We start from the raw sequence: 23,630 nt of genomic DNA, 5'->3' as shown, positions 1-23,630 counted from the left end.
TGCTTTGCATTCCTCTGCCAGTGTTTTCTTGTCTTTATAGCATTGGACCTAAGCTCTTTATCTTCTCTTTGAAGGCCTTGAAATCCCTGAGGGTTTTTCTCTCCATTATCTGCCCCTTGTCTCTCCTTGTTATTGAGATGTCAGCCCCAGGACCCATTCAAGCCTATGGTGCCTCATGGGGCAGACACACATCCAGCCTTGATCTAGGGCCAGGCCAGCACTGGTGAGCCCTGCTGAGTCCCAGCTCACTCACATAGTCTCGATTATGTGGTGCTTTTGCACAGGCATTTTGGCTCCAGAAGTGGGAGGGTGGCTGTACGGAACCAGCCCCACTGGCTGCTGAGCCAGGGTGGGGTGAGCCTTCTCTGAGCAAGAGGAGGCCAGTGCCTCTGTAGGCACCAGCTCTGTTCCGAGTGGGCTTTTTTTCACCCTGACACAGATCTGGCCTTGTGGCTTTCAGACAGAGCAGCTTAAATGTCTCTGCTCTGTGGTCCTGCTCTCCAGAGTTGGATTTTTCTGTTATCTGGTGTATTCCAGCACCCACTCCTCTGGATACAGAGAGTGACTCTATTCCATGGTGCACCGTGTCGGCTCTTGTGGATGCTTTGGGAAGGATCCAGTCTGTAAGTCAGGGTAGCATCTGTGCTAGGGGAGGTTCAGGTTGGACATTAGGAAACGGTTCTTCACCCAGAGGGTGGTGGAGCACTGGAACAGGCTCCCCAGGAAGGTGTCACAGCCCCAAGCCTGTCAGTGTTCAACAAGAGACTGGACAATGCCCTCAGACACATGGTGTGAACTGTGGGGTTGTCATATGCGGGAACAGGAGTTGGACTCGATGATCCTTGTGGGTCCCTTCCGACTCGGGACATTCAATGATTCTGTATACTGCCAGCTCCAAGGTAACTCAAAGCGTTAAGAAGGTTCTGTTGTGCTTTACATACATACAGGTACAGGTGTTTGACCATTTTAGAGCCCTAAGAGGGGTGGGGAGGTGTGATGAGTTGTGAGTAAATGAGTTCAGAGTGAGAAAACTCTGGATTTTTCAAAAGCTTTTTTTGTTTGTTGGTGTGCTTGTTAGTTTTGAAAGCAGCGTCCTCTTTCTACTGTAAAGAATTAATGTTACTTCTTCACAGTAAACCTAGATGAATGTGGTTTCTTCATGCAAGCCCACATCCTTTTTAGCCTGCTTTAAAGGACCCTGACTTTGCCTTCAGGCAAATCCAGAGGCAAGGTTGAGAGCTTGTGCATAATGGCAGGGACTTGCAGAAGCGAGGGGAGACCTTCCCTCCAGAGCAGCAGCAGATGTGGCTTGTGGGCAAGTGGATTGCTGATGGCAGCGCTGAAGTGCTGGTTGGAAAGGGGCGTCTGGAGGTCTAGTCCAGCTCCTGCTCTTCACAGAACTGCTGCCAGCATGTGAGATAAAATTCCTTTTAGAGGAGGAAGAAAAAGGTGATGGGGTATAACTAAAGATATTGTTGTATTCTAACCGAAGGAACCTTTGGAAGTGCTAATAGCGAGAGGAGGAGTTGAAAGGTTTGATGTTGCCGCGTTTTAGCAGCATTTCTCTGAGAATTTAAGAGGAGATGAATTCTGCTGAAGTGACCTTTTTTTCACCTCTTACTGGCTCTTGAAAAGCCTGGGCTCCCTGAGCCATCCACACAAACACCCAAATAATGAAAAACCCAAGTGCACATGCTCCAAGGGCTAGTTAAGCATCACTAGAAAGAATTCTTATCGCTGCTATTATGTTAGAAGGCGGCAGTTCCTAAGGAAAATTGTGGGTTTTTCCATTTTAATAACTTCAAAATGCTCTCAGTCTACCCAGAAGGAAAATGTGATAACTCCTAAATAACCAACTAGAACCTTTTTGAGGCCAGGAATATCTTTATTGCTCTCCTTTTGCATATGTTTTCCTGTGACTTAAGGATTTTGTTGAAACTTAAAAATAATACTTAGAAAGAGATAAAATATCCAATCTTGCCAAGTCCTGTATTTTTCTGTAGAAATACGGGGTAATTGAAGATGCTGTTTTTTCATTTTAAAATTGGACATACAACAGATAAAATGTGAGCTTCAAAAGAGGCTGTTCTGGAAAGGAAGCGAACTCAAGAAAAATGGGAGACTTAACAGGAATTTTTTTTAGTCTTCCTTTTAGCACAAAGTGTTCTTGTTACACTTGCTGACCCAGTTGTTTCACTGTTATTTCGGAGCGTACTTATTTTCTCTTCATTTTTTTTTTTCTTTCTATATTGTTGGAGGAATAATGTGCAACATTTGCCTGATGCCTGACGTTAGATCAAACAGTCGCATCTCTGCCTATCTCTGCCTTCCTAAATTCGACTGTTTTCTTGTAATACTATTTCTTGGGTTTTTTTTTGGAAAAGGAGAACCAGTATTTTTCTGTTTTGGCAGATGAACGGCTGTGAATAGCATCATGCAATACAAGCAGCATTTCGGTGCTGTCCCTGTTGGGTCTCTTGTATTTACGGGGCGGGAGAAACCCCTGATCACCGGGTTGTTTTCTGTGCAAACACTGGGAGAATGCTGGGACCAACAAGGCTGAGCTGACCTTACGTGCTGGCCTGTTCCCTGCCACTGACTGTCATGTTTCAAAGGTTAAACTAACTGTGGATGAAATGTAATCAGTCGTGCGCTGGATCCTTTCCAGATCACGCTGGAGGAGTGCAATAACCAACATTGTTAGCTTTGGGAGAGCCAGAGCCAGAGGTCATTACCTGTGTGCGTCTGAGCGTGAGGAACTAAATGCCTTTCCTGCTACCTCCCACGTATATTTATTTAAATCTTATCTGGAATTGTTATCCTGCTGGACCCTGCCTTTTTTTTTTTTTTTTTTTAATGACTGTTTATTCTTCCTACACTGTAATTTTCATCTTTCTGTTGATTTCTGAGTTTCTGTGATATCTCAACCCCTGTCATTAGATGGGATCCGGATTGATACCTGGGGAAGCAGAACAGGCTGCCCAGTGGGGTTGTGGAGTCTCCTTCTCTGGAGACATTCAAAACCCACCTGGACGCCTTCCTGTGTAACCTCATCCAGGTGTTCCTGCTCCGGCAGGGGGGTTGGACTAGATGATCTTTTGAGGTCCCTTCCAATCCCTGATGCTCTGTGATTCTGTGAAAAGGCTGGAAGAAAAAGTTGCTGTGTTTTTAGATGAGTTTTTAGACCAGGGTAAACCAAACCATACTCTTAAGGCAAAGGCATACTTCACCAACAGAGGAAAGATTATCTTAGTAAAGGTTCCTTCCTTCACTAGCAGGCATCAAGGAAAAGAGCTGGTATGGTCGGAAACTGGTGAGGGACAGAGAGCAAGCGTGGGAGGAGGAGGTGGAACAGAAGCACTGAAGTGAAGATAGCATCTCTGAGAATTGATGTCCTGTTTCTTTCTATACTCAAGCACTCATTTTCCCCAACTCTGCCTCTCATTTGTGCAGTACTTTCAGTCCTCTGCATTCACATCTGCAGCAAGAGTCTGTTCCCTGCATCAGATAAAAAGGCTTTCTGGAAGGCACCAGAAGCATGTAGCATATGGTAGGAAAGTACTGCTTATTGTCGTATTAGGGATTTCAAGGGTGACAGGCGGTGAAGCCAGTATTTTTTCTCCCCACTTAGCTTTTACAGAACCCCTTCTCTGAAACTCTCTGTGCAATAAGAATAGACTTAAGTGGGGAACAAAAGATCGTCTTGCTTTTGAATTTTGTGGAAAGGTTCCTACTCTATCAAAGTGTGTTGTTCTCTTTATAGACCAATGTATGGGTATGGCCTTGAAAATCAATACATTTAACAGCAATGGAGACTGTTGCCTGGGAAGAAGAGGCGGGTGGATGGGGGACTTCAATGTCAGAGCCCGTCAGACTTAATAGATGTGTAGAAAGGATTACGTTATTTTAATATATGTCTTTGTATGCACTCCTGATTGTTATGTTATAATTAACAGCTGGGAATATGAATGTGTTTTCTAGGATCGCTCTGTGTGGGTTTTTCAGTTTATGCATTTTGCAGTAGTTTCTAAAGAAGCCTTGACAAGAACAGAGGCCTGTATTAGTTTATAGGAAAGTTGTCTCTGTCAAGATGAGTTCACTGTAAGTTGGTTATGATGTCAGGAGAAGAAAATGCTGTTATCCTCCTTAACCCACCTTTACCAGACTCTCTCAGGATTGTAACCACAAGCAGAGAGAGCTTCTTATCACTGTTTTCAACTTTTGCCTACCCCTGTACTTCAAGAGTAGAAAAATATTTTCCTTACTCGTGTCTTTATGAGATATCCTCTACATTTCAGTGTGTGCAAGAGAGGACAAGGTGTTCTCTTTCTATTTACTTTTCTACAAAATTCTTATTTTTGAAAGGCCTTTTCTTTCCTTGACTGATTTTCTTTTTTTTTCCCCTCTTGCTTCCTCTGCATGCCTGAGCACTGGAGATTGAGAAGAACTGATCAAAAGTACTAATGACTATCTTGTCCTTGTGAAACCTAAATATTCTTCTTTCTCAGTCCTGTGTCTTTTACGTGGTCCTTTGCCTACATTAGATTTCTTTTAACTATTAGAAGACCAGTTTGGTTTCTCCACCAACCTTGAAGTAAAATGCTTCAATATCCACTTCTAGAAATGCTCCTGAACTTTTAGCACGCCATGCAGTGTCTGCATTAGGAATAATTTCTGCATGGATGGTTTCTACTCTGCTGAGATAACTATTCTCACGTCTGCTATTTGTGGCCCAAAATTTTGCTCAGGTGAATGACTAGGGAGATCTGTGGGCATAGTGTGAGTCCTTATTTGGGGGCCTTTTCAACAAAAGCAGTTTTAATGTGAGAGAGGATGTATATAGACCTGAACTGCAATCACGGAGGATGTAGATCAGCGTTAGTGAAGATACCCTAATCTGTTTGCGGTTCTCCTATCAGGTGTATAAGAAGCCCACCAATTTTCCAGTGTATGAGGGGGTCTCTGTTCCAGGGACCTTCTGCCAGATCTGCTGAGTGACCTTAGGAACATGAAACCAGTTTGCTCCATCTCCCAGGTGTTCAGCTGCCCAGAACTGGGTCCATGGCAATCCCAGCTGAGGGAAGACTTGTAAGTCAGGTACTTGTCCTTATGTAAAAATAACTAGAATTCCTCAAAGAGATAAAGGCTTTTCACATTAGCATTTTTAGGAAGGTCTGGCCACACTATGTCCTTCTGCACAAACAACAGCAGTTAAGCAGCAAGTCCTGACAGGGTTTCTGTTTTGCTGGAATATTTTAGTGATGAGAGAACCCAGAGCAATACAACTTGAAATACCCTTGCTTGGAAAAGCCCCTTGTAACTGAAATATGGGGTCTGCTTGGATTAAACATCTGAAGATTTTTTTAATATTCTGATCAGCTCACCCTTTTGGCTAGAGTGCTCTGACATGACATTTTTATTAGAAAGATGCTGTGAAAAATCACTAATGGTAATGTCTAGCCACTAACATCTATGACTACCAAGCGAAAATCATGTTGTTTGCTCTCTGCAGTATAAAGGCCAGTTGCATTGAAGTGGATCATGTCATTATTTGATTATTGGCTGCATCCATCTTCATATTCAGACTGGCTGATGGCTATAAATACAAACATAGAATACCTCAAGTTGGAAGGGACCCGTAAGGATCATCGAGTCCAGCTCCCTGCACTTCACAGGACCACCTGAAGCTAAACCATATGACTAAGAGCATTGTCCAGACACTTCTTGAACTCTGACAGGCGTGGTGCTGTGACCATTTCTCTGGGGAGCCTGCTCCACTGATCAGCCACCCTCTCAGTGAAGAATCTTTTCCTAATGTCCAGTCTGAACTTCCTCTGATGCAGCTTCACTCCATTTGCTTGTGTCCCATCTCTCGTCACCAGAGAGCAGAGATCAGCACCTCCTCCTCTGCTCACCCCCTTGCAGAAGGTGTAGCCTGTGATGAGGTCCCCCCTCAACCTTCTCCAAGCTGTGTTTCTCCTGATGTCGGATCTCCTTGGAGGATGTGCACGTTGTATAACTACATGTCTGCATTATCCCTTTCAGATATGTTTAGTGCCTCTGGATTTTTGCAAAGTCACCAGCTAGCAGAATGCATTTGCAGAAGTTTTTTATGGTGAGCCTTTCACTGAGCCTTGATAGCAGGACCTCCATGTCAATGCATACCGTGTATTTGTATCCGGACACAGCCGTAGGTTGGGTTTTTATGCTGTCCCTCTTAGGCTTGGCTGAGCTGTTTTTCTGGGAGTATTATTTTCTCTGCACTCGTCACTGAGAAGAATCAGTTAGCTGTGGATGCATATGCTTGTTAAGTCCCATCCCTACTGAAGTTAACAGGTTTAGTTGCTATACGTGTACATAAAAAAAGAAGACAGGTAAGGAATGCTGTTGTGTTAAAGGAAGCCCTGTTTCCTCATCGTGTGTCAGGTTTCTGTACTTTGTGCTAGCAACGGGAGATGCACAGAGCACAGCCAGCAAGCTGAAACATTCTCCGTGTGCCACAGCGTTCCTCAGAAATTTCTTCTAGCCTATGCATATTTCATAGCAGGGCAGTTTACTGTCTTGTGAAGAAAGAAAAAGACCTGTTTTGGCTTTGAGCATGTAGAATTCTTTATTGTATAAGACAAAATTGTGGGAAATTTTCCAGTTTTAGCCCGGAAAGTTTTGACCTTTCTTTCCCTAGTGCCTACGTATTCCTATGGACTTCTGTATCTCAATTTTGCAGTTTGGTCCTCACGATTACCGTATGCCCCAGACCTGTTTCAGCATAAAAATCCTTTCTTAAGCTTCAGGTAAGGAATACAGTGCAACTCTTTCATCTGGTGAGAGTGAGGGAATGAAACACACATGCAAGGAGATGAGGACCAGGGAGAGAAAGCAACTTTCTCATGTAATTACATCAGAATATTTGCGGTCTGTGCGTTTTCTTCAGGAGACTTTTAAATACGGATAAAACTAATGAATCTTCTGTTTGTCAAGGCTAGCAATAGGTGTTAAGTCTTTGAACTGAAATCTGTGTTAACAGATTTAAAAATCATTATTAAGCCTTTAAAAAGTCTCAAAGATTCAAAGGCAAAGAGGCCGTTTTGCCTTTTTAAATTACATTGCGTTCAGGAATGCGTTATTTCAGGACCTTGTTCAAGTCGTCTCACGGTCACAGCTTCATTGCTTCAAATGTCACTTCAAGTAGGAGCAGTTTTTGTAACTACACAGTAAACTCAAGATGGCTTAATAGAAATGATTTCTTCATGTGTCAAAATGACCCCTTTGTTTCTCATTTTACTTTTTTGTTGCCTGCAGCTAATCTGCTTTTTGGGTTATCAGATCCAAGCATCTTACAATGCTGACTCTAGCAGCGGCATTCAGCTGGAATGCTGCCTTTTGTTTACCGGTTTCACCAGGCCTCCAGTGCTTTCTTTGGTCATCTGGTGGCTCCACTAATGTGATTTGCACTCCCAGGCTCTGCAGGTAGTCATGGGCTTTTATAAGGGAATTAGAGGAAGGCCTGCCACCCTGGTTGCTAATGAATCCACAGGGTATTTCTTGGTTTGGTTTTGTTTTTCCAGCTTTTTTTTTTTTTTAAATCTGTTTGTGGTTTTGTGGAATTTTGCTCTGCTCTGACTTCAGTTCCTAAAGTCACTTTACCTGGCTGTGCTGATGTTCATTTTGGTTTGAAATAGAAGTAGCAAATCCATTAGATCAGAATGTGCATTCGGGGTTTTCTCATAATTTGAAAATAGATGGTTACACAAATACTTAAAACTTATTTATTACAATAAATAACACACAAAATTTGGCCATGGTACTACTGGATGTGGTAAGAAGAGGCAAACCTCTGCCTTCCTTTGGGAAAGTTCTTTCTATTAAAATAACCAGTGTTGGCAGACATAAAGAAGTTGAAGTGTTTTGCTAATGAGGCTGCAGCTGGAATAGTAAAATTTTGCAGGCATACAGAAGTAGATGCAAGTTTAAAACCACCGTGAATGCAGTCTTGTAATTTTAAGCCAGTGGAGGACATAGTCAAGTGAATACTGCATTACAGATTTTGCAAAAGCAAAGGGTTTTTTTAGTACAAAAAGGATATATATAATCAAAAGAGAATATATGTTGAAAACATCCTGTACTCTTTTTTTTTTTGAAAAGCAGAGGAGAATTTCAGACTCTGAGGAGTTAAGTTGGGGAGAATGTCAGATACTGAGTAAGATGCCATTCCTTCTTATATCCACAACCTCTTATTTAAGTGTCTTTATGGATTTGAGTGAGGGCTAATAGACTGATTAGCGTGTTCTTTTTTTCAGATTAACCCTGCAGTTTTGTTAGGGCCAGTATTTGGCTTGCACAAAACCAAGCACAATGTCAATGTTTTTAAAGCTTCGAACTAGTCTAATTAAGACTCAACCTACAGCGACAGGTTCTCCGTATTTTTATCTCTTCATGAAATGTTCTTTATCTGTTTCTGTTGTTTTAGAAAGGAATGTACTGAATTGGTGATAAAACAAAAACCTGAAAAGGACTTTGGAAATAAATGGACCTTTTCCATGCAAAAAATAGATAATATTGAATTTCATTTTATTATTATTTACCTCTAGAACAAGTCTGTTTATGAAAGTCTGAAGCATTTAGATTGATAAGAATTGTATCACTGATATGTGGTGTATAGGGTTGGGTCTTAAGAGTAGGAGCAAGCTTTAGAAGAACTGAAGTACACAGGCATGTTTCAGTGCCCTCACTTTGTGCCATTCTACAGTGTTAAAGCTGTAGGATTTATCTGTGATGTCTGGAGGAGGCATATGTTTAATTTGTATGTGCATGTGTTTGTATTTTTAACATGTTAACTGAATACTGGAGTATTAATTTATCTTCAAAGAATGTCAGTAATGTTGTTGAGTTGGTGCTTCTGCTACAGAAAAATCATGTAGAAATTCAGGTGCAGGGTTTTTAACAGTGGACATATAAAGCAAGAGTATATTGATTGAGTTTTACTAGGCTGACAGCAGCATGGAAGGTCCTTGTAACCCAGAAGTTTGTGACCCATGAAATCTCCGTTTTCCTTCTTTTGGTAATGTATCTTGAAGTGCAGAGGACTGAAAAATGCATCCTGCACAAGCTAACAATTGATTATTTACAAAGGGAAAATTATTTTGGACTTATTGCTAAAAGTGTGTTTGATACTAGTCAATATAAGGGGTAGGTTTAAATTACATCATTTAAACAAATGTTCCCTCAACACAAATTCACTGAGGCAACAGCTGGTACTTGCACGTATGCATAAGGTCCTCTGTATTTTTATTTGAAATGAGGATTTCGGATGCTTGGCCATTTTGCTGACTCAGCTTCATCAGCTTGGATACAGGAAGCAGAAATCAAATTTTTGCTTTAGAAATTGTACTTGAGTCCAATTGAAGGAGATAAACGATGGTGAGGAATCGGGCAGAGTTATCTCTAAAAATGGTAAATATCCAAGGTTACTGAAAATGAGCCTGTAACACTCACGGGCACCAGCAGGCAGATTTTACAGCTCTGTCCAGAGCACAGAAGGAAGATAAATCATGGCCATCCCCCTCTCATTTTTGAAATGGTTCAACCCTGGGGTTTAGCTGAAGGACTTAAAGAGTTTTTGAAGTGCAAATAGACTGGTGAAGGGTAAACCTTTTCAGTGTTTCATTTAGATGGATCTTTTTTTTTTTTCCTCTATGTGGATTTCTGGCACCAGCTGAGATCTGGAAGGCCACAGGATTTTTTTTGTTTGTTTTTGATCAATCAAGCAAGCAGAACTTGCCATGGGAGTGTACATTCTCTGCATACATATTGATCCTATTGTGTCTAAAAGTAGTTAATTTAATCGGGGCTTTTTGAAACCTTTCCCAGTAAGACTTGCATTAATGGAGCTGTCATTTCAAGGTCATGTTTCAGTGTCAATAACTTCATAGGAATGACAGAAGTTACCTGCAAGTGTAATGACAATAGTTCAGTTATGCCATGTTAAAATTGCGATAGTATGAGAACTAATTTTACATGTGTGCATGTGAAAATGTTCAGCTTTGATTGAAAAAATGTTGTTCTCATTAAATGAGAGATTTTCAAAGCAGCCTGGTGTTACTAAACACATCAATGCTACCAGTTGTGTTACTGTTCACAACTGGTTGGATCAGTACCCTTGGTCTGCCCTGCTGCGTATGGAGTTTGGCTCCAAGAACCTATTTTATACCTTGTCTCTTCTATCAAAATGCTTGTAATGTCAGAGTTTTTATTCAGCACTCTTTCTAGTAGTTTTGACCTTTTACCTCACTCTTTGTCTTGTTTAAAAGCAGCAGCATGCAGAAGATGGATTGCATATTAACTATAAACACTTCTCTCTACTGTGATAAATATTTGGAGATACAACATGTAAGAACTGTCTGTATGATAAGAAGCCCATTTAAGTGCAGAGTATAGATTTTATAAGGCAGGACACGGTTTACTACTTCTTGGTCCGTATCTGATTCCAAGATCTTCCAAGTATTTCAGATGAAAGTGTTATATATTTTCAAGATTTTTTCCCTGGGAGGATGTGAACTGCCGACTTTGTTATTTGCTTCTTTGATTTGATTAGGTTGGAAGGAACTTCAGAGAATTATCCTGGACATGGTGACACTGAAGATAATTACTGGTACAGGACTGAGAGTCCATGTGGACTGAGAAGGCTGGAATGTGAGGTGGAAAGTCTTGAATGCAACTCTCAGTCCTGTACCAGTAATTATCTTCTGTAGAGTTTCCTATGTGTGTTTTCCCTAATTGAATGGGATTTTATCAAAGATTGAAGTACCAGGTCATTTGGTGGCTCAGAATGTAAGAGGAACTCTAAACGTGGTGTGGGGTCCAGAGGTGGGATCTGCTTTAGGAAGGACCAAACCTGAGTGGTTGTTAGTTTAATTTCCATATACTGGATGTCCAAAATGGTACTGGAAAATCACCTATATTAAAAAATGGTGTATTTATGCCTTACTTCTGTATTTACAGTCTGGTGGTTTGATGTTGGCCGTGCTATGAGAGTGCAATAGAAAGATTCCCGATCAGGATAGAAACCTCAATTCATAACTCATCACAAATTAGTAAATATGGCTAAATAAAATTAATAAATAAGGCTAAAGAAGTGCATATTGTGATTTTTCCCTGACTTTACACTGCACGGAAGATGTTTGGTTAATAGGCCCCCTATCTTGGTCTCTGTTTTACAATTCTAGTTTTTATGTTAATTAAACTCACATGTTGTCAATCTCATGTGCTGTAATGGTTTTTTTTCCTGTAGTGTTTGAAAACTGAATGTGTGATGCTGTTTAAAGCTTTGCTGAGAGAAAAGGGAATTCTTTGCATCTCATTGTGGAGAGGAGATTCCCCGCATTTGTGGCATCACTTTTGTGAATATGTCACTGAGAGATGGTAATATTGACTTTTCCTTTGTTAAGTAAGAGATTTCTAGCACCACCCAGGACTCCTGTCACTTTGCTAAATCCTGTTCCACCAACTGGATAGAGAATTTGGGGCATATTTCAAGTCAGCACTTTTTGCTTCAGTCTTGTTAGTCACAGAGCGCAGGTCTTCATTTAGAAACAGGCATCGTTCTGTAGATGGGGATGTGGATGTTGGCTGGAAAATCTGTCATTCTAATTTAATTTTTTTTTTTTTTTTTCTAAATGGTGTGTGCTCAAATGTCAAAACACTGGGGGGGTTGTTACTTGCAAATTGCAGATTTATCAAGCAGCCACAACATTAAAGTAATCTTACTCCAGTTCCAGTATGCATTTGTCAAGGACACTGGCTTGCATGATGATTCTGAATTCCTGGAGAATTTAACTGAGCAACAGCTGGTCTGTAGGATGTGTAGATTTTAACAAGGTGATGTTTGTGTTTTGGCGAAGGACTTGTGTGACATGCTGCTGAAACTGTTCCAAAGTGCCTTCTTCCTCCCGTCAAGTCTGTAGGGATCTTGAGACAGTTTTTGTGTGAAATTTCTCCACTCTCTTTGTGCTTCTTGATTTTATCACAGGTAAACTCTACAAAATTCTTCCATGGAGTGTTAGGAAAAAAAAAGGTCATCAACACCATTAACTACAACTACAACAGAAAGAATACTCTTTTTGGCCTTTGTGTCAGATTCCTTTTCTCCTCAATTGTTTTGTTTTCTTTTTTTTTTTCCTCCCACCACTTGAGAGAGGTTTATGGTGCTGTGTCCGTCAGGATAACCCTGTCTTAGGGTTGAAGTTGTATTTCTCCCTGAGTTCCTAGAGGTGATGTTATCTTTTGTTCACTTGGCAGTATGGTCATTCCTAAGAGCATCTGTCACTTCAGGCATTGTAAGATGGATGAGTCTCAAGTGAACTGCTGGTTGAAGCAAATGGTGAAAATAAGACAAGGGGGTTGGGGGTCTTGAGAGGGGCCGAACAACAAGGAAGCACTGTTAGAAATCAAAAGTAAGCCAGGCGGTAGTGGAAGAAAGAGCCAAGATGGATCATGTGTTAGCAGATCCCACAGGTCTTGGAAACAAAGACTGCTGACTGATGAATTCTGAAGAGATCTTCTGCTCCTTGACAACAATGCCACTGATTTGTTTCCTCCTTCATTTGCAAATAAGAGAGGATCAGGAGGAGATGGTCTGAAGGTCAGATGAAGAAATTGTATTTTTGTCACGTTGTGTTGTAAGGTTAAGATAAAATAATGGTGCAAATAACCAGAAAAAGGGTTACTGATATTTTGTGTGTCTTAAATATTGTGTGAGTATCTGTCAGTACTGAGAGGGCACGTAACAGTATAAAACCAAACCAGCTTATCAGCAGTATGGCTTTTGGAAAAGAAACAGTAAACTTAAAATTCGTAGCTGTTTGTATTTCAGAGGGTACTTGACGCTTTTAAAAGAGGGAAGCTTCACTACAGTATCTCTGATTTAGCTGAACTAATTGAGTTAGACGTTTTAACAGAAAGAAAATGGTGTAAAAATCCCCCAGAAACCCCCCCCAAGCCACTGGCAAGCAAATCCATCTCCCCCGCCCCCCTGAGCAAAGGTCTGTGTGTGCAAAAGCAGCAGCTAAGGACCTTACAGCCCAGTGTGTGTGTGTCAAGGTTTGGGAAGGGTCTAGGAGGATCTTGGCTTGAAAAATTATTTTGTCACACTATTGGCATTGGTCCATGAGGGGAAGCACTGGTTGAAAGGCGAAGAAATTAAGATGATTAGAAGCTTTAAAGCTTCACAAATGGTAGAGTATCTCTCTTCTCAATGGATGTAAATAATAGATGAAAGACCGAGAGTGACAACAAAGGATCAGGGCGTTTAAGAGAATGTGTGCAGCCTGAATAGAGGTCTGTGGCCTAGGGCCAAAGGTCTTAGCTTTGAGTGTAATTAGAAGAAAATACAAAAATGTCATTATTAGCAGGTGAAATGTTCAGCACGTGTCCGAAAAATAGCAATTTCAGAGGCAGGAGCTGTTGGAATTGGATTACTGACATTCTGCAATCACTGGAGGCTCTGCACAGCCCTACAGTTTGTGGGGAGCTGTCTGCTGACCTTGCTGGCCACCTGCCAAGGGTTCACTCATAGCATGGTGGGGATGCGCTGGGCAGGGTGGCTCTGGCTGTCCCTGGCAGTAGAGTTGTTTTGTGTCTTTCCTTGGAACACAACAGTCCTACCCAAAACTCCTCCTGAGCGAGAGGTGAGGGTTACAGCTGTTCTCTTAAATAGGCTGAGTTTTAAAAACAGGAGGAAGGGGAGGAAGCTTAAAGCTATGTTGATCTTAATTTTAAATCCTGGGTTCTGAATTCTAGGTATACACCTGAAAGAGTCATGTTCGCTCAGGTTTTGACAGCAGGCCTAAGGCTATGGTCCCAGCTTTAAGCCTAAAATCCTGTTTGTGAGCACCATGGAAAATTCCTTTAAATCTTTTGGGAAAAATATTGTCCACTTCTATTGAGAAACCAAACCAGCTTGTGTGCCTAAGACAGTCTTGTCGAAGTCCAATCAATGATCACTTAATTTAAAGCTTTTCCTGGTATTAATTACTGCTTTGTACAGCTGTAGGTATTTTAGGAGTTACTCTTTTGCATGCTGCCCACTCTACCATTGTTGCCATTCTTTGAGGTATTTCAGGTGTATTCTCTTTTATAAATTGCAATTCCTGTTAGAAATGTTTTCACTTAAATACCTTCAGGGGATGCCAGATATGACAGCAACCAGCTAATTCTGACTTTATTTTGAACATTAATCTCCAGTTTAGTGTAAATAACTGCTCACCCATTTAATTTGTTTCTTTTTAAACCAATAGTAAAATAATTACTTCTACATTATAATCTATTTTATATGTTTCTGTGACAGTTCATTTTCTCATATTGATGTGCTAAGTTCCTAGTACTTCAGATAGCGCTATCAGTGCCAAAAATGTACAGATTCTGTGAGAAACTTGTACTTTACATGTGGCAGAATGCAGAGAAGCAGCCATACAGCTTCACCCAAGTATACCTGTGAAAAAACAGATGCTTTTTTAAGTGCTCAGTCTTCTTTTCCTCACCCCAGTTCAGTTTTCACCCTAGACCAGGCTTTAGATAGGCAGGTTTTGTTGGCTTGTTATAAACTGTATGTTGGCATGAGCCATTCTTATTTTTTTCCTCCCTTCTTGTTTTTCAGGTGTTCAGGAGTTTTAAACAACTTTGCAGCAAGACTTCATGAACTCTTAGCTGCATCCTTTAATCATGACTGCATTTCAGATAGGCTAAAAGGAATCTGCGAAGGTACTGTACTTGGCTTTCCTAATAGACAATAGATGGTATGTTTGTGCTCAGCATCTGTGCTTTCATTTCCATTGACTGCATTTTAGGAACAGTGTGGACTGTAAATAACAATTTTATTTTTGCTTTGGGCAGGTACAGCCTCATAAGTTCTCAAGAAATCTTGAAATCTAGTTCATATAATTAAACAGCCTTCATCAAAGAGGGCTGATTTGTGCCTCTATTTCTTTCTTATATCTCCACAATGAGGTCAACATCATTATTTAATGGCAGTTCTTTTGAAGTGGTAACAGTTTTCTTCTGCTGTTTTACTTAGAAGCACTGCAAATACCTAAGCAACTAGCTAAATATATGGTTTATGCGCTTGGAGGGTGGACGTTTGTTTGTTTGTTTGTTTGTTCTCTCAAAGTGTTTCAAACAAATGGGAAGAAGAATGCAGATCTTTGTAGTGATGGGGATAGCTTTGTGCTTCCAAATGAAATTCTTACAGTTTTTTTTTTTTCTCCTGACTTCTTCAAGGGGGGAGGCTCGTCTCAGGATACAATATTAGGCTCGCATAGTTTCTTGCTGCATTTAAATAGCCAGCGTGCCCAGAAGGCTATTCCTGCTTTATGACCTGTTTTATCCCTGGGGCAAGGGCAGCGCGGAGCAGAGCCAGGGGGTCATGGCCACAGCCCCGTTTCTCAGCGCCACTGGCGGGTCCCCAAAACCTGTCTGCAGGAGCATTGTGCTCAGCAACATCTGGAAGACGGCAGGAGTGTGGAAGAAGTGGGGGAACCTCTAGGATTTTGCTTGGCCAGGTGCTAGGAAGAAGCAACATTAGCCTTTTTGATGGGGAGGGGAAGGCCGATTCTGTGGCCCTGAAGTTAGGCCAAACAATTGGGGAGGTCAAAGGACAGCTGAGTGCGGTCAATGAGACACCCCGGGGTGTATTTTGTTACTCAGTAAAAGGAGCAGCATCCTAAAACCCTAAAGGATTCTCTTGAAAATCTGTGTTGTGAAAAGGTTTTATGAGTCTGATGGCAAAAAGTGCTGATTTAGCTAAGGAATGCTTGCTTTTGTCTCAATGAAAGGCTAATCCTTACCCAACGCTGGCAGCTATTATAGTGCAGTCAATGCGGGGCTGAAAGGACAGTTAGAGTAGAAGTGTACTTTGGGATCCCAAATGTTTATCATTTTAATGATTCTGTACCTGAAAAGGTTTCTGAACTTTCACCTTTGATCCTGAAATTTATACCATGAGCAAAATATTTGAAAAAGTAAAAAGTAAAAAACTTGACAAATTAGCTTTAGATTATCAAGACACTGCCTAGTTTAAACTAAAACTCCTTTTAATCTGCTAACGCTTATTAGTTTTCTTTTTTTTTTTTTTAAGAGTTGGTTTTCTGGTCTTCAGCAATTTTTGCTGTTCTTGTTTCAATGATGACCAAAAAAAGTAATAGTTTTTGAGCAATTAATTCCTATAATTTGTTTAGCATTATCTTTCTTTAAAGCGACAGCTTATTAACACTTAACATTTGTCATAGAAACAGATAAGAAATCAATGTCAGAGCCAAGACCTTGTAAATAACCCGAAAGGAAATGTAATAATGGCGGTCTTCACCAGAGAGGTGGTGGGGGAAGGACCAGGCATGTGGCAGAAAGGGTTCAGTGCTTTTTGTTTTCCTTTGGAAGGGGGGGTTTGCTTCAAGACACAACCCGGGGCCTCCGACTCTTTGGCCCTACTGTCTTACACAAACACTCATTGTTGAACTAGGAAGAAAAAGAGACTCGGGAGCCAGTGGTGGTGGCATTTTTATAGTGACTAACCTGGTGTTTCATCGTGATCTTTAAAAGAATACCATAAGAAGAGTGTAAAAGAATAAACTGCATAATTTTCAAAGGGAAATAAAAGATCAAAGAAGTTGACAGGTAATTTTTTTTTTTTTTTGAAAGAAGCATGCTTGCAAAATACAGCTCTCCAAAGAGCTTAATTTTTAAACTCTTTAGAAGTACTCTATTCAGATGCGTAGCATTGATTTATGTCAAGGTTAAGGCACCTTTAAACAAATAAAGTTGGGAATGGATAAACCTACTGAAATACAAATGGCCTATTAAACACAGAAGATGTTTGTATAGCATTCAGGTTGCTACAAAACTGACACATGTCTTGAAATTCTCCTGATAACCCCTTCTAAACTCATCAGGAAACGATAGCATGTGTGTTTGAGGGGCACACAAGGGAGCGGCCAGATAGGACAGGGATGGAAGGTCAGGTCTTAACTTTGACTTTCTAGGCTTCAGCTTCATGCTTTTGCAATAAGGCAATAACAAATGAAGAAAGCATTAAGGTGATTTATTTATCAATGAGATAGGACTGGCTTTTGTTGCAGGAATTCAATGAGTTGTCTGAATCTCTTTTCAAATATATCCCTATAAACAATGAATATAACATTTTACACATATTTATATGGAATTAAGGGCTATATAAAATAAACTGTGTAATAAAACTGCATAGAGAAATACATATTTGAGCTATAATGCAAAATTTTGTTTGTAGCCCTAGAATTTAATTACTCGAAGTGTGTAAAATGGAAGTATATGAATTATTAAGATTTTTTTCTCATCTACTGGAGAAAATTGTTCTTTATAGATAAAGTGTTTATTTATCAGGTGGTTGTTTTTTTCAAGTTGATTGTAGCCCACAGAGAGAATGTTATACATAGCATTTATATTGTACTGTGGCAACAGTCACAGAAAAATACCATGAGCACAGTTTTCCTGAGTGTCAGTATTTACTGGAAGTTTTATGTGCATGCCTTCAAGAATGCACAGAACCTGTGAATTCTTTGCGTTATTGACTCACTAAACCATAATAGCAGCTTTGGGAATCAAGATTGCCTCTGCTGCATGTTTATGTTGCAGGTAAATTAGGTCCAACCTGTAAACACCATTGAGACTTTTCCTTTGGGGAGAAAAAGTAGAGAAGCACATCTAATGTCTCCAGCAAATAATGTATTTTATTATCATTTTTTCTTCTTCCAAGGCATAAGACCCCATGCACAATTTGTCATAGTGGGCGATGAGTTGTATCACAGAATAAATACAGGTATTAGAAACAGAAAATTGTTTTTTTTCTCCTCTTAAATGTTAATAATATGTAATTTAGAATTCTTGCATTTCTGTTTTAAGTAAAGATAAAGGGGTTTTTTTGCCAGACCCAAACGGCATTATAAAAATGCCATCTGTAGACATGTATCCCACAAATATCTATTTGGAATCCTAAATATCTAGAGAAGGTGGCTTGAATGTCAAAGCTGCTCTTTTTAGATATATCCCTGGATGTGATGTTAATGTTTTGTTCTGTCGATTGCGCATTTGTTGCAAATTTCATCTTAACTGAAATGTGGGATGTTGCAGAAGGCCCAGTAGTGATGTGCATCTTTGATCTCAAACAGAGGTTGCCTCTGGTAATTTCAGAGGTTCTGGACAGACCTTTGTTTATTTTACAGAAGAATTTGTGGTATTCTGGGGAGGGGAGAAAGTAGAGTCAGCTTTGACACATGACAAACACATGTTGTGTGAAAGGAAGAACTCTACAAAGCACTCTGAACTTCGAAGTTCAGTTCCACTAAAATTCAATACAATATTTCTTTTTTTTTTTTTTTAAATAGCAATTATATGGGCAATTTAGAGACTCTTTCCCAGCAGCACAGAAGTCACAAAAATTGTCCAAATGGAATTAGGCTTGACGTTCATTGCAGGTTCTGATTGTTATAGATTTAATGTATGCCGTGTTTTGTGTCTGTTCACTGCATTGCTTTTTGCATAGAAATGGCCATGAAAGCAGCTGGCTTTGTTATTGTGGTTTTTGTTGAGTTGGTTGGGTTTTGTCTCTGCATCACAAGCTAAAAAATGACTGCAGATGAATGATGTTAGATATGCTTCTCTATCTAGAGACTACATAGGAGCTTCAGAATAGAAAAGATTTACTTGTTCTTCTCTAAAACATATTCTGAGTTCAGATGAGCAAAAATGTGATCATTTTGACGTATTTGAAAATGGTATTTTCAGAAGAGCTGCGCAGGAACATGCTCTGAGTAGACTTGGTGAACATTTTGATACAACCTCTGCAAAAGAAGAGGAGCTTTGTTTGCACCTTTGGTGGTTCCTTTTTAGGGATGATGGTTTCCAAGCCTCTTAAAAACAAGGAGAACTCTTTTTCAGACTTGCTTTGTGTTCAAACTGGACTCTAGGGAGGAAAAGAGTCATTTTTTGGAGGAGGTGAAGAACCAACAACCTACCTAGTCATCTTCTATCCCAGTGTCTTAGCAAAAGCAAGTTGATTGCTTAAGACTATATTACTCCTTGATTTAATTTTACTTTTTGATCTAGAAGTCTGTGTTAGGGATTTGCTTAATCATCTTCCCGGAGAAGGAAAGGAATAAAACTCAATGGTGCTTTTGGCAGGGTTACACACTTCACAGATGAAGGAAATGTGGGAAATGCCGCTTGTGAGGCTCTTGGGTGCAGGGTGTTCTCCTTTGAACGGTGTCACAGACCTGCTCTGGCTGCAGAGACCATCTCTTTTTCAAGTTGGTAACCCTGAAATTAGGTTCAGGTTGCATGCTTGAAGAACTGCTACACTGTATCTCCAACTCTGCCAGCTTCAGGGGCCAATAAAATATTGCTTACAGCAAAAGAAAGATTGAAGTTTACAAAGTTCTACTCCAATGCTTCATTTTCTATCTGTTACAGCTGTCACAAACCAGAACATGCAGCAGGTAAGATGAATACTCTGGAAAATGAAAATACTGCGTGGATGTTCCTGAAGAGTTGGGTCATCTCTGTTTGGAAAGCTTTAAGAGCCAATGTAATCTGTATTACCATTATGCCTATTACTCAGAAAGATATTTTTTTAGTAGCGTCAATTAGTACATGTTGTTAGAATTAAGAATTTTCAGAACAAGTAATGGCTCTGCAAGATGAATAGCTATTAATCTATATTGCTTGGCAATAAAAAATTGTCTCCCTTATTTAGTAGTACTTTCACGTGAGAAAAGTTAGGAAAAAAAAAAAAAGAAAAAATAAAGAGCATGTGGAAAAACACTTTTACTGCAGATGTAAATACCTAGGATGATTTTTATTTTCTCTTTAATGCTTGTACTGTACAATCTGATGTTGAGATGTATCAGAATGGATTACATTTTAGCTTCTGTTTTCTGTATCTCAGTAATGAATATTTATTTTGCTTTTCTATTAAATATTGTCATCTTGGTTAGCAGTCTTAAAAAATGTCAAGCAGTATATACGCCTAAGTATAAATGGTAGCTATTTATAAATAAATAGCATGAGCTATGTTGTTCAAAACTTAAATTTTTGCAGCCTAGTGGCCTGAGGACTTACAGTAATTTACATACATGGTCTGTTAAGCCATAGTGCGCAATCCGACTCTGTAGTCCTAATGAAGACAATAAAAACCACCAGGCAGGTGAATATGTACTTACAGTGTTAAGGTCTGAAGGCAGATCATGAGAAATCGTGTAAAGAGGATGTGTAGAAAAAAAAAACGAATAAGAAGTACAAGCAAGTTGAGCAAACTAGTGATTGGAAATGACATTGATATTATTAGCTTCATATGGTGGTCTTTGTTAGCCCAGTTGTGTTGAAGAGTTGGTAACAAACTTTATTGATAAGGGGTTCAAAGGATGCTTGGGTTTGTAGGTGAAGTGCTCGGCTTCCACATAACCAGGCCACATATGCTGAATAGATCATCCCTTTCATTTTCTTGAGCAGTGCTAGCTGAGATGCCATTATTAATGCTCCTTTTAATGTCATTATATGGCTCTTTTGAAACACTGGTAACTTTCCCTTTTGCTTTCTCAGGATAGAAGCAACCCCTCAGGGAAAAAAAAATGCATAATTTATGAAAGTAAGCAATTGATGATAATTATCAGCATTAAAATTGCTGACAAATATGGACTTGTGTTTCCTATTTAGGAAGATGTAACAACAAGGCTGTTCATTTAGCTTCCCAGGTATGGAAATTAAAGAAGTCCACATGCAATTTTTTTTTTAAATGGTGTAATATTAGGCAGTGTTCCATTGAAATAAACATTACATCTCCATTTAAAACACAGCTTTAATTAATTGATGCATCTGAGAAGATACAGTTTACATTATAGATTATTGCAAACTACATAAATACCTTTTTGTCTCTAATAGTTCTGAATAGTTTAATTAGTAATTACTGAACACAGTTGTTAGCTAATAGCTTACAGTAACATGTGAGTATTACTAGCAGAATATGTATTGTCAGTGAATGACGGTACACTTATGTATATGAAAAGTAGATAACAAAGCTTCAACAAAAATCTGTTAGGTTTGGGAACAGGTACTGATTTCGAATACATGATTTGGGGAACAAACTTGGGCTTGTGAAAACATTTCCATAAGCAGCAAAATGCTACATGCAGTTACAGTTATTTAAGTAGTTATTACATTAATTACTTAGATACTACATTAGTTTTATCTGCTGTGTTATTAGTGGTGGTGGCTGAAAGGATTCAAACCTGTAACCTGCCTGTGCTAACAAGTTAAGTTGTTAGGAGAATAAATCATAATTCACATCTACAACTAATTGCAAAATCAAAATTACACAGCAAAAATATGCCTTGGTCCTAGAGGTGGGATTAAGCACCATTCCTGATTTGGTTGTATTGCACTGGCATTAATAATGTTAATAGCCCTATTGATTTAGGGCAGAGAACATAACTGGGGAAAGCTATGGATGAGCATGTTTGTTTTAAGGAAGCAGGCTGAGATTTTCAAAAGTGCTCCTTAATGATTTATCTGTGCTGTCCCTGCAATGACTGTGTGAGCATCCAAGTGTGAGCACATACTCCTTTTAAAATAATGAAGTCTTTAAACATTACCAAAACTTCAAAATTAAAAGCTGTGTTTTTAGTTTAATAACTTCTTTTTTTTCACCTGAAGGTTTTTCCTGTTGAAAGAGAAGAGAAAATGTACTTTTTTCCGTTGAAGGTGCATAGTAATGTTCCATTCCCTATGTACATTGTGAAAGATCCCAATAGTGTAAAAGGAATTGCTCCATCTTCTACAAATTAATTTTTAAAACCCTAGAAAACCTTCACAGTTATTTATCTGCAAATTTCACAACATTATTTAAAAGGGCTCTAAAAAGCCTTGCAGTCAGAGTATGTTAAATCAACATAATTAACTCCTGAAAGCTTCTATATGATGAAGGATATAAGCCTATTCATGTCAGGTTTGTACTCCACTATATGATTTTCTCATTCTTGGTTATATGCTACTGAGCATTTATGTTTGTATTACTGACAACTGAATTTTTATTAACTCTTCTACTCTTTAATAGTCAAAATTTGTTGTCATCTAACTTCCTGTCATTGTCCACAACCCTGTGTCATTGACTTTTCCATGAAATACCACGGGATACAATGGGAGAAGACTAAAAATATATACATTAAAAAAAAATTATAAACACAAAATATGATTTATGGTTTCTAATCAATTTCCTTTTTCCACAGTAGGAACACAGAGGAAATTATGGTATTTGCAAAAGCTTGTGGGGGAATGGTGGGTTGTGTGAGCAGACATGTGTGGGTGGATAAGAGTGTAAAAGAGACAGTAAAAGTGTATGAGTACATGCAAGTGGTGACAGGACATACAGTGCCTACTTGTATATGAGTATTTGTGAGCATAAGACAGTCTTTGCCCATGAAAATGTGCTGTGCATTTACAACCATCATCAAAAGATGTTCCTTGAATCCAAGTACCCTACCAAATGGTACCACCTGCAGTTTTGCTCCATTAACGTTCCAGTCTCTTTATAGTACTTTTTAATGTAGTTTTCCATATTCAGGTAGGCATATATTGCTTTAAATACTTCCAGTATAGCGTCATTGATTCATAGAAAATAGGCCATAGTTTTTGCATTTGGTGAGTTCACGTAAATTAATTAGTGAGGTCAGATATTTACTTTCATCTGCTTATTGCATCTGTTTACTGAGGAAATGGCATCAAATGAAGTTTGGCACATGCTTAATCCTTAAGTCATCTCAGTCCTCACTGGAGGAATGTGCTGAGCATCCCCTGTGCTCCGACTGCAGCAGTTTTCTTCTCACTGTGCCATAAGAGTTCAGCCTACCTGGAATGCAACATTTATTTTCTGAGTGGAGGGCATAACCTGGAGAAAAGTGAGGCCAGTGCAAGGTCTGTGCAGTTCTTGTCACAAAGCTTCACCTTCAGAAATCTTGCAAAATGACTTCCAGCTCCAGTGTAGGGATAAGAAGAACTGACTGTTGTTGGGTTGATGCAGTTTGATTCTAACTACACAGACTTAACTCTAAAATAGTGTTCTGAAGCTTCAGACTTACAGCAGATTGAATATAAAGATTCTGGGAGAGTTTTATCAGAACATTTGAAAGATGAAGGAAAGTAAGGATGTTAGGCAATAAATACAAGCACTGAACTTGTAACTTAAAACTAGTAAACTACCATTTTGTAAAATTTGACCTGAGCTTAACTTGCAGTGACTTCTGTAACACGGCACCTTGCAGTATATTGTTTGAATGCAGGTGTAAACTCCTATGTATATGTACAGCTCAGTAAATAATACTGTTAAAAAGAACTAAAGAGACATTTCAAACTTTAAGAGATTGAGTTTCTTCAAACTAAAATTAAAAAAAGGGGGGGGGGGGGCTCCACTGTAAACAGAGCAATACAAACTAATAAGTCATTTTTCCTGAGAGACTTTGCGAACAAATCATTTATCTATCACTTGCTACATAAGATTGTAAACACTTTTAGGGTTGAATCTGAATATCCTTAACCAAGACAAAAACAGAGGGAGAATCTCA

At 39.3% G+C, this 23,630-nt stretch overlaps 1 protein-coding gene across 9 annotated transcripts in view; it reads left to right on the top strand.

Annotated features, from left to right (window-relative positions):
* GREB1L (GREB1 like retinoic acid receptor coactivator) overlaps positions 1-23,630 on the top strand; it is a 142,116-nt gene that overhangs the window by 47,731 nt on the left and 70,755 nt on the right. For 8 of the 9 annotated variants that reach the window (XR_011737454.1, XM_071804202.1, XM_071804203.1 and 5 more), the window contains exons 2-3: positions 14,651-14,754; positions 19,489-19,514. Coding sequence is in view for 7 of the 9 variants with exons in the window: in XM_071804200.1 (XP_071660301.1) it covers positions 14,651-14,754; positions 19,489-19,514 (130 nt within the window). In the remaining 2 variants the exon portion in view is untranslated. The remainder of the gene's footprint in view (positions 1-14,650; positions 14,755-19,488; positions 19,515-23,630) is intronic. The other variant, XM_071804204.1, reaches the window with a different exon arrangement.

Source organism: Patagioenas fasciata, chromosome 2 (genome assembly GCF_037038585.1).
Source record: "Patagioenas fasciata isolate bPatFas1 chromosome 2, bPatFas1.hap1, whole genome shotgun sequence".
Lineage (NCBI taxonomy): Eukaryota > Metazoa > Chordata > Aves > Columbiformes > Columbidae > Patagioenas > Patagioenas fasciata.
This window is presented reverse-complemented; position numbering and strand designations above follow the sequence as displayed.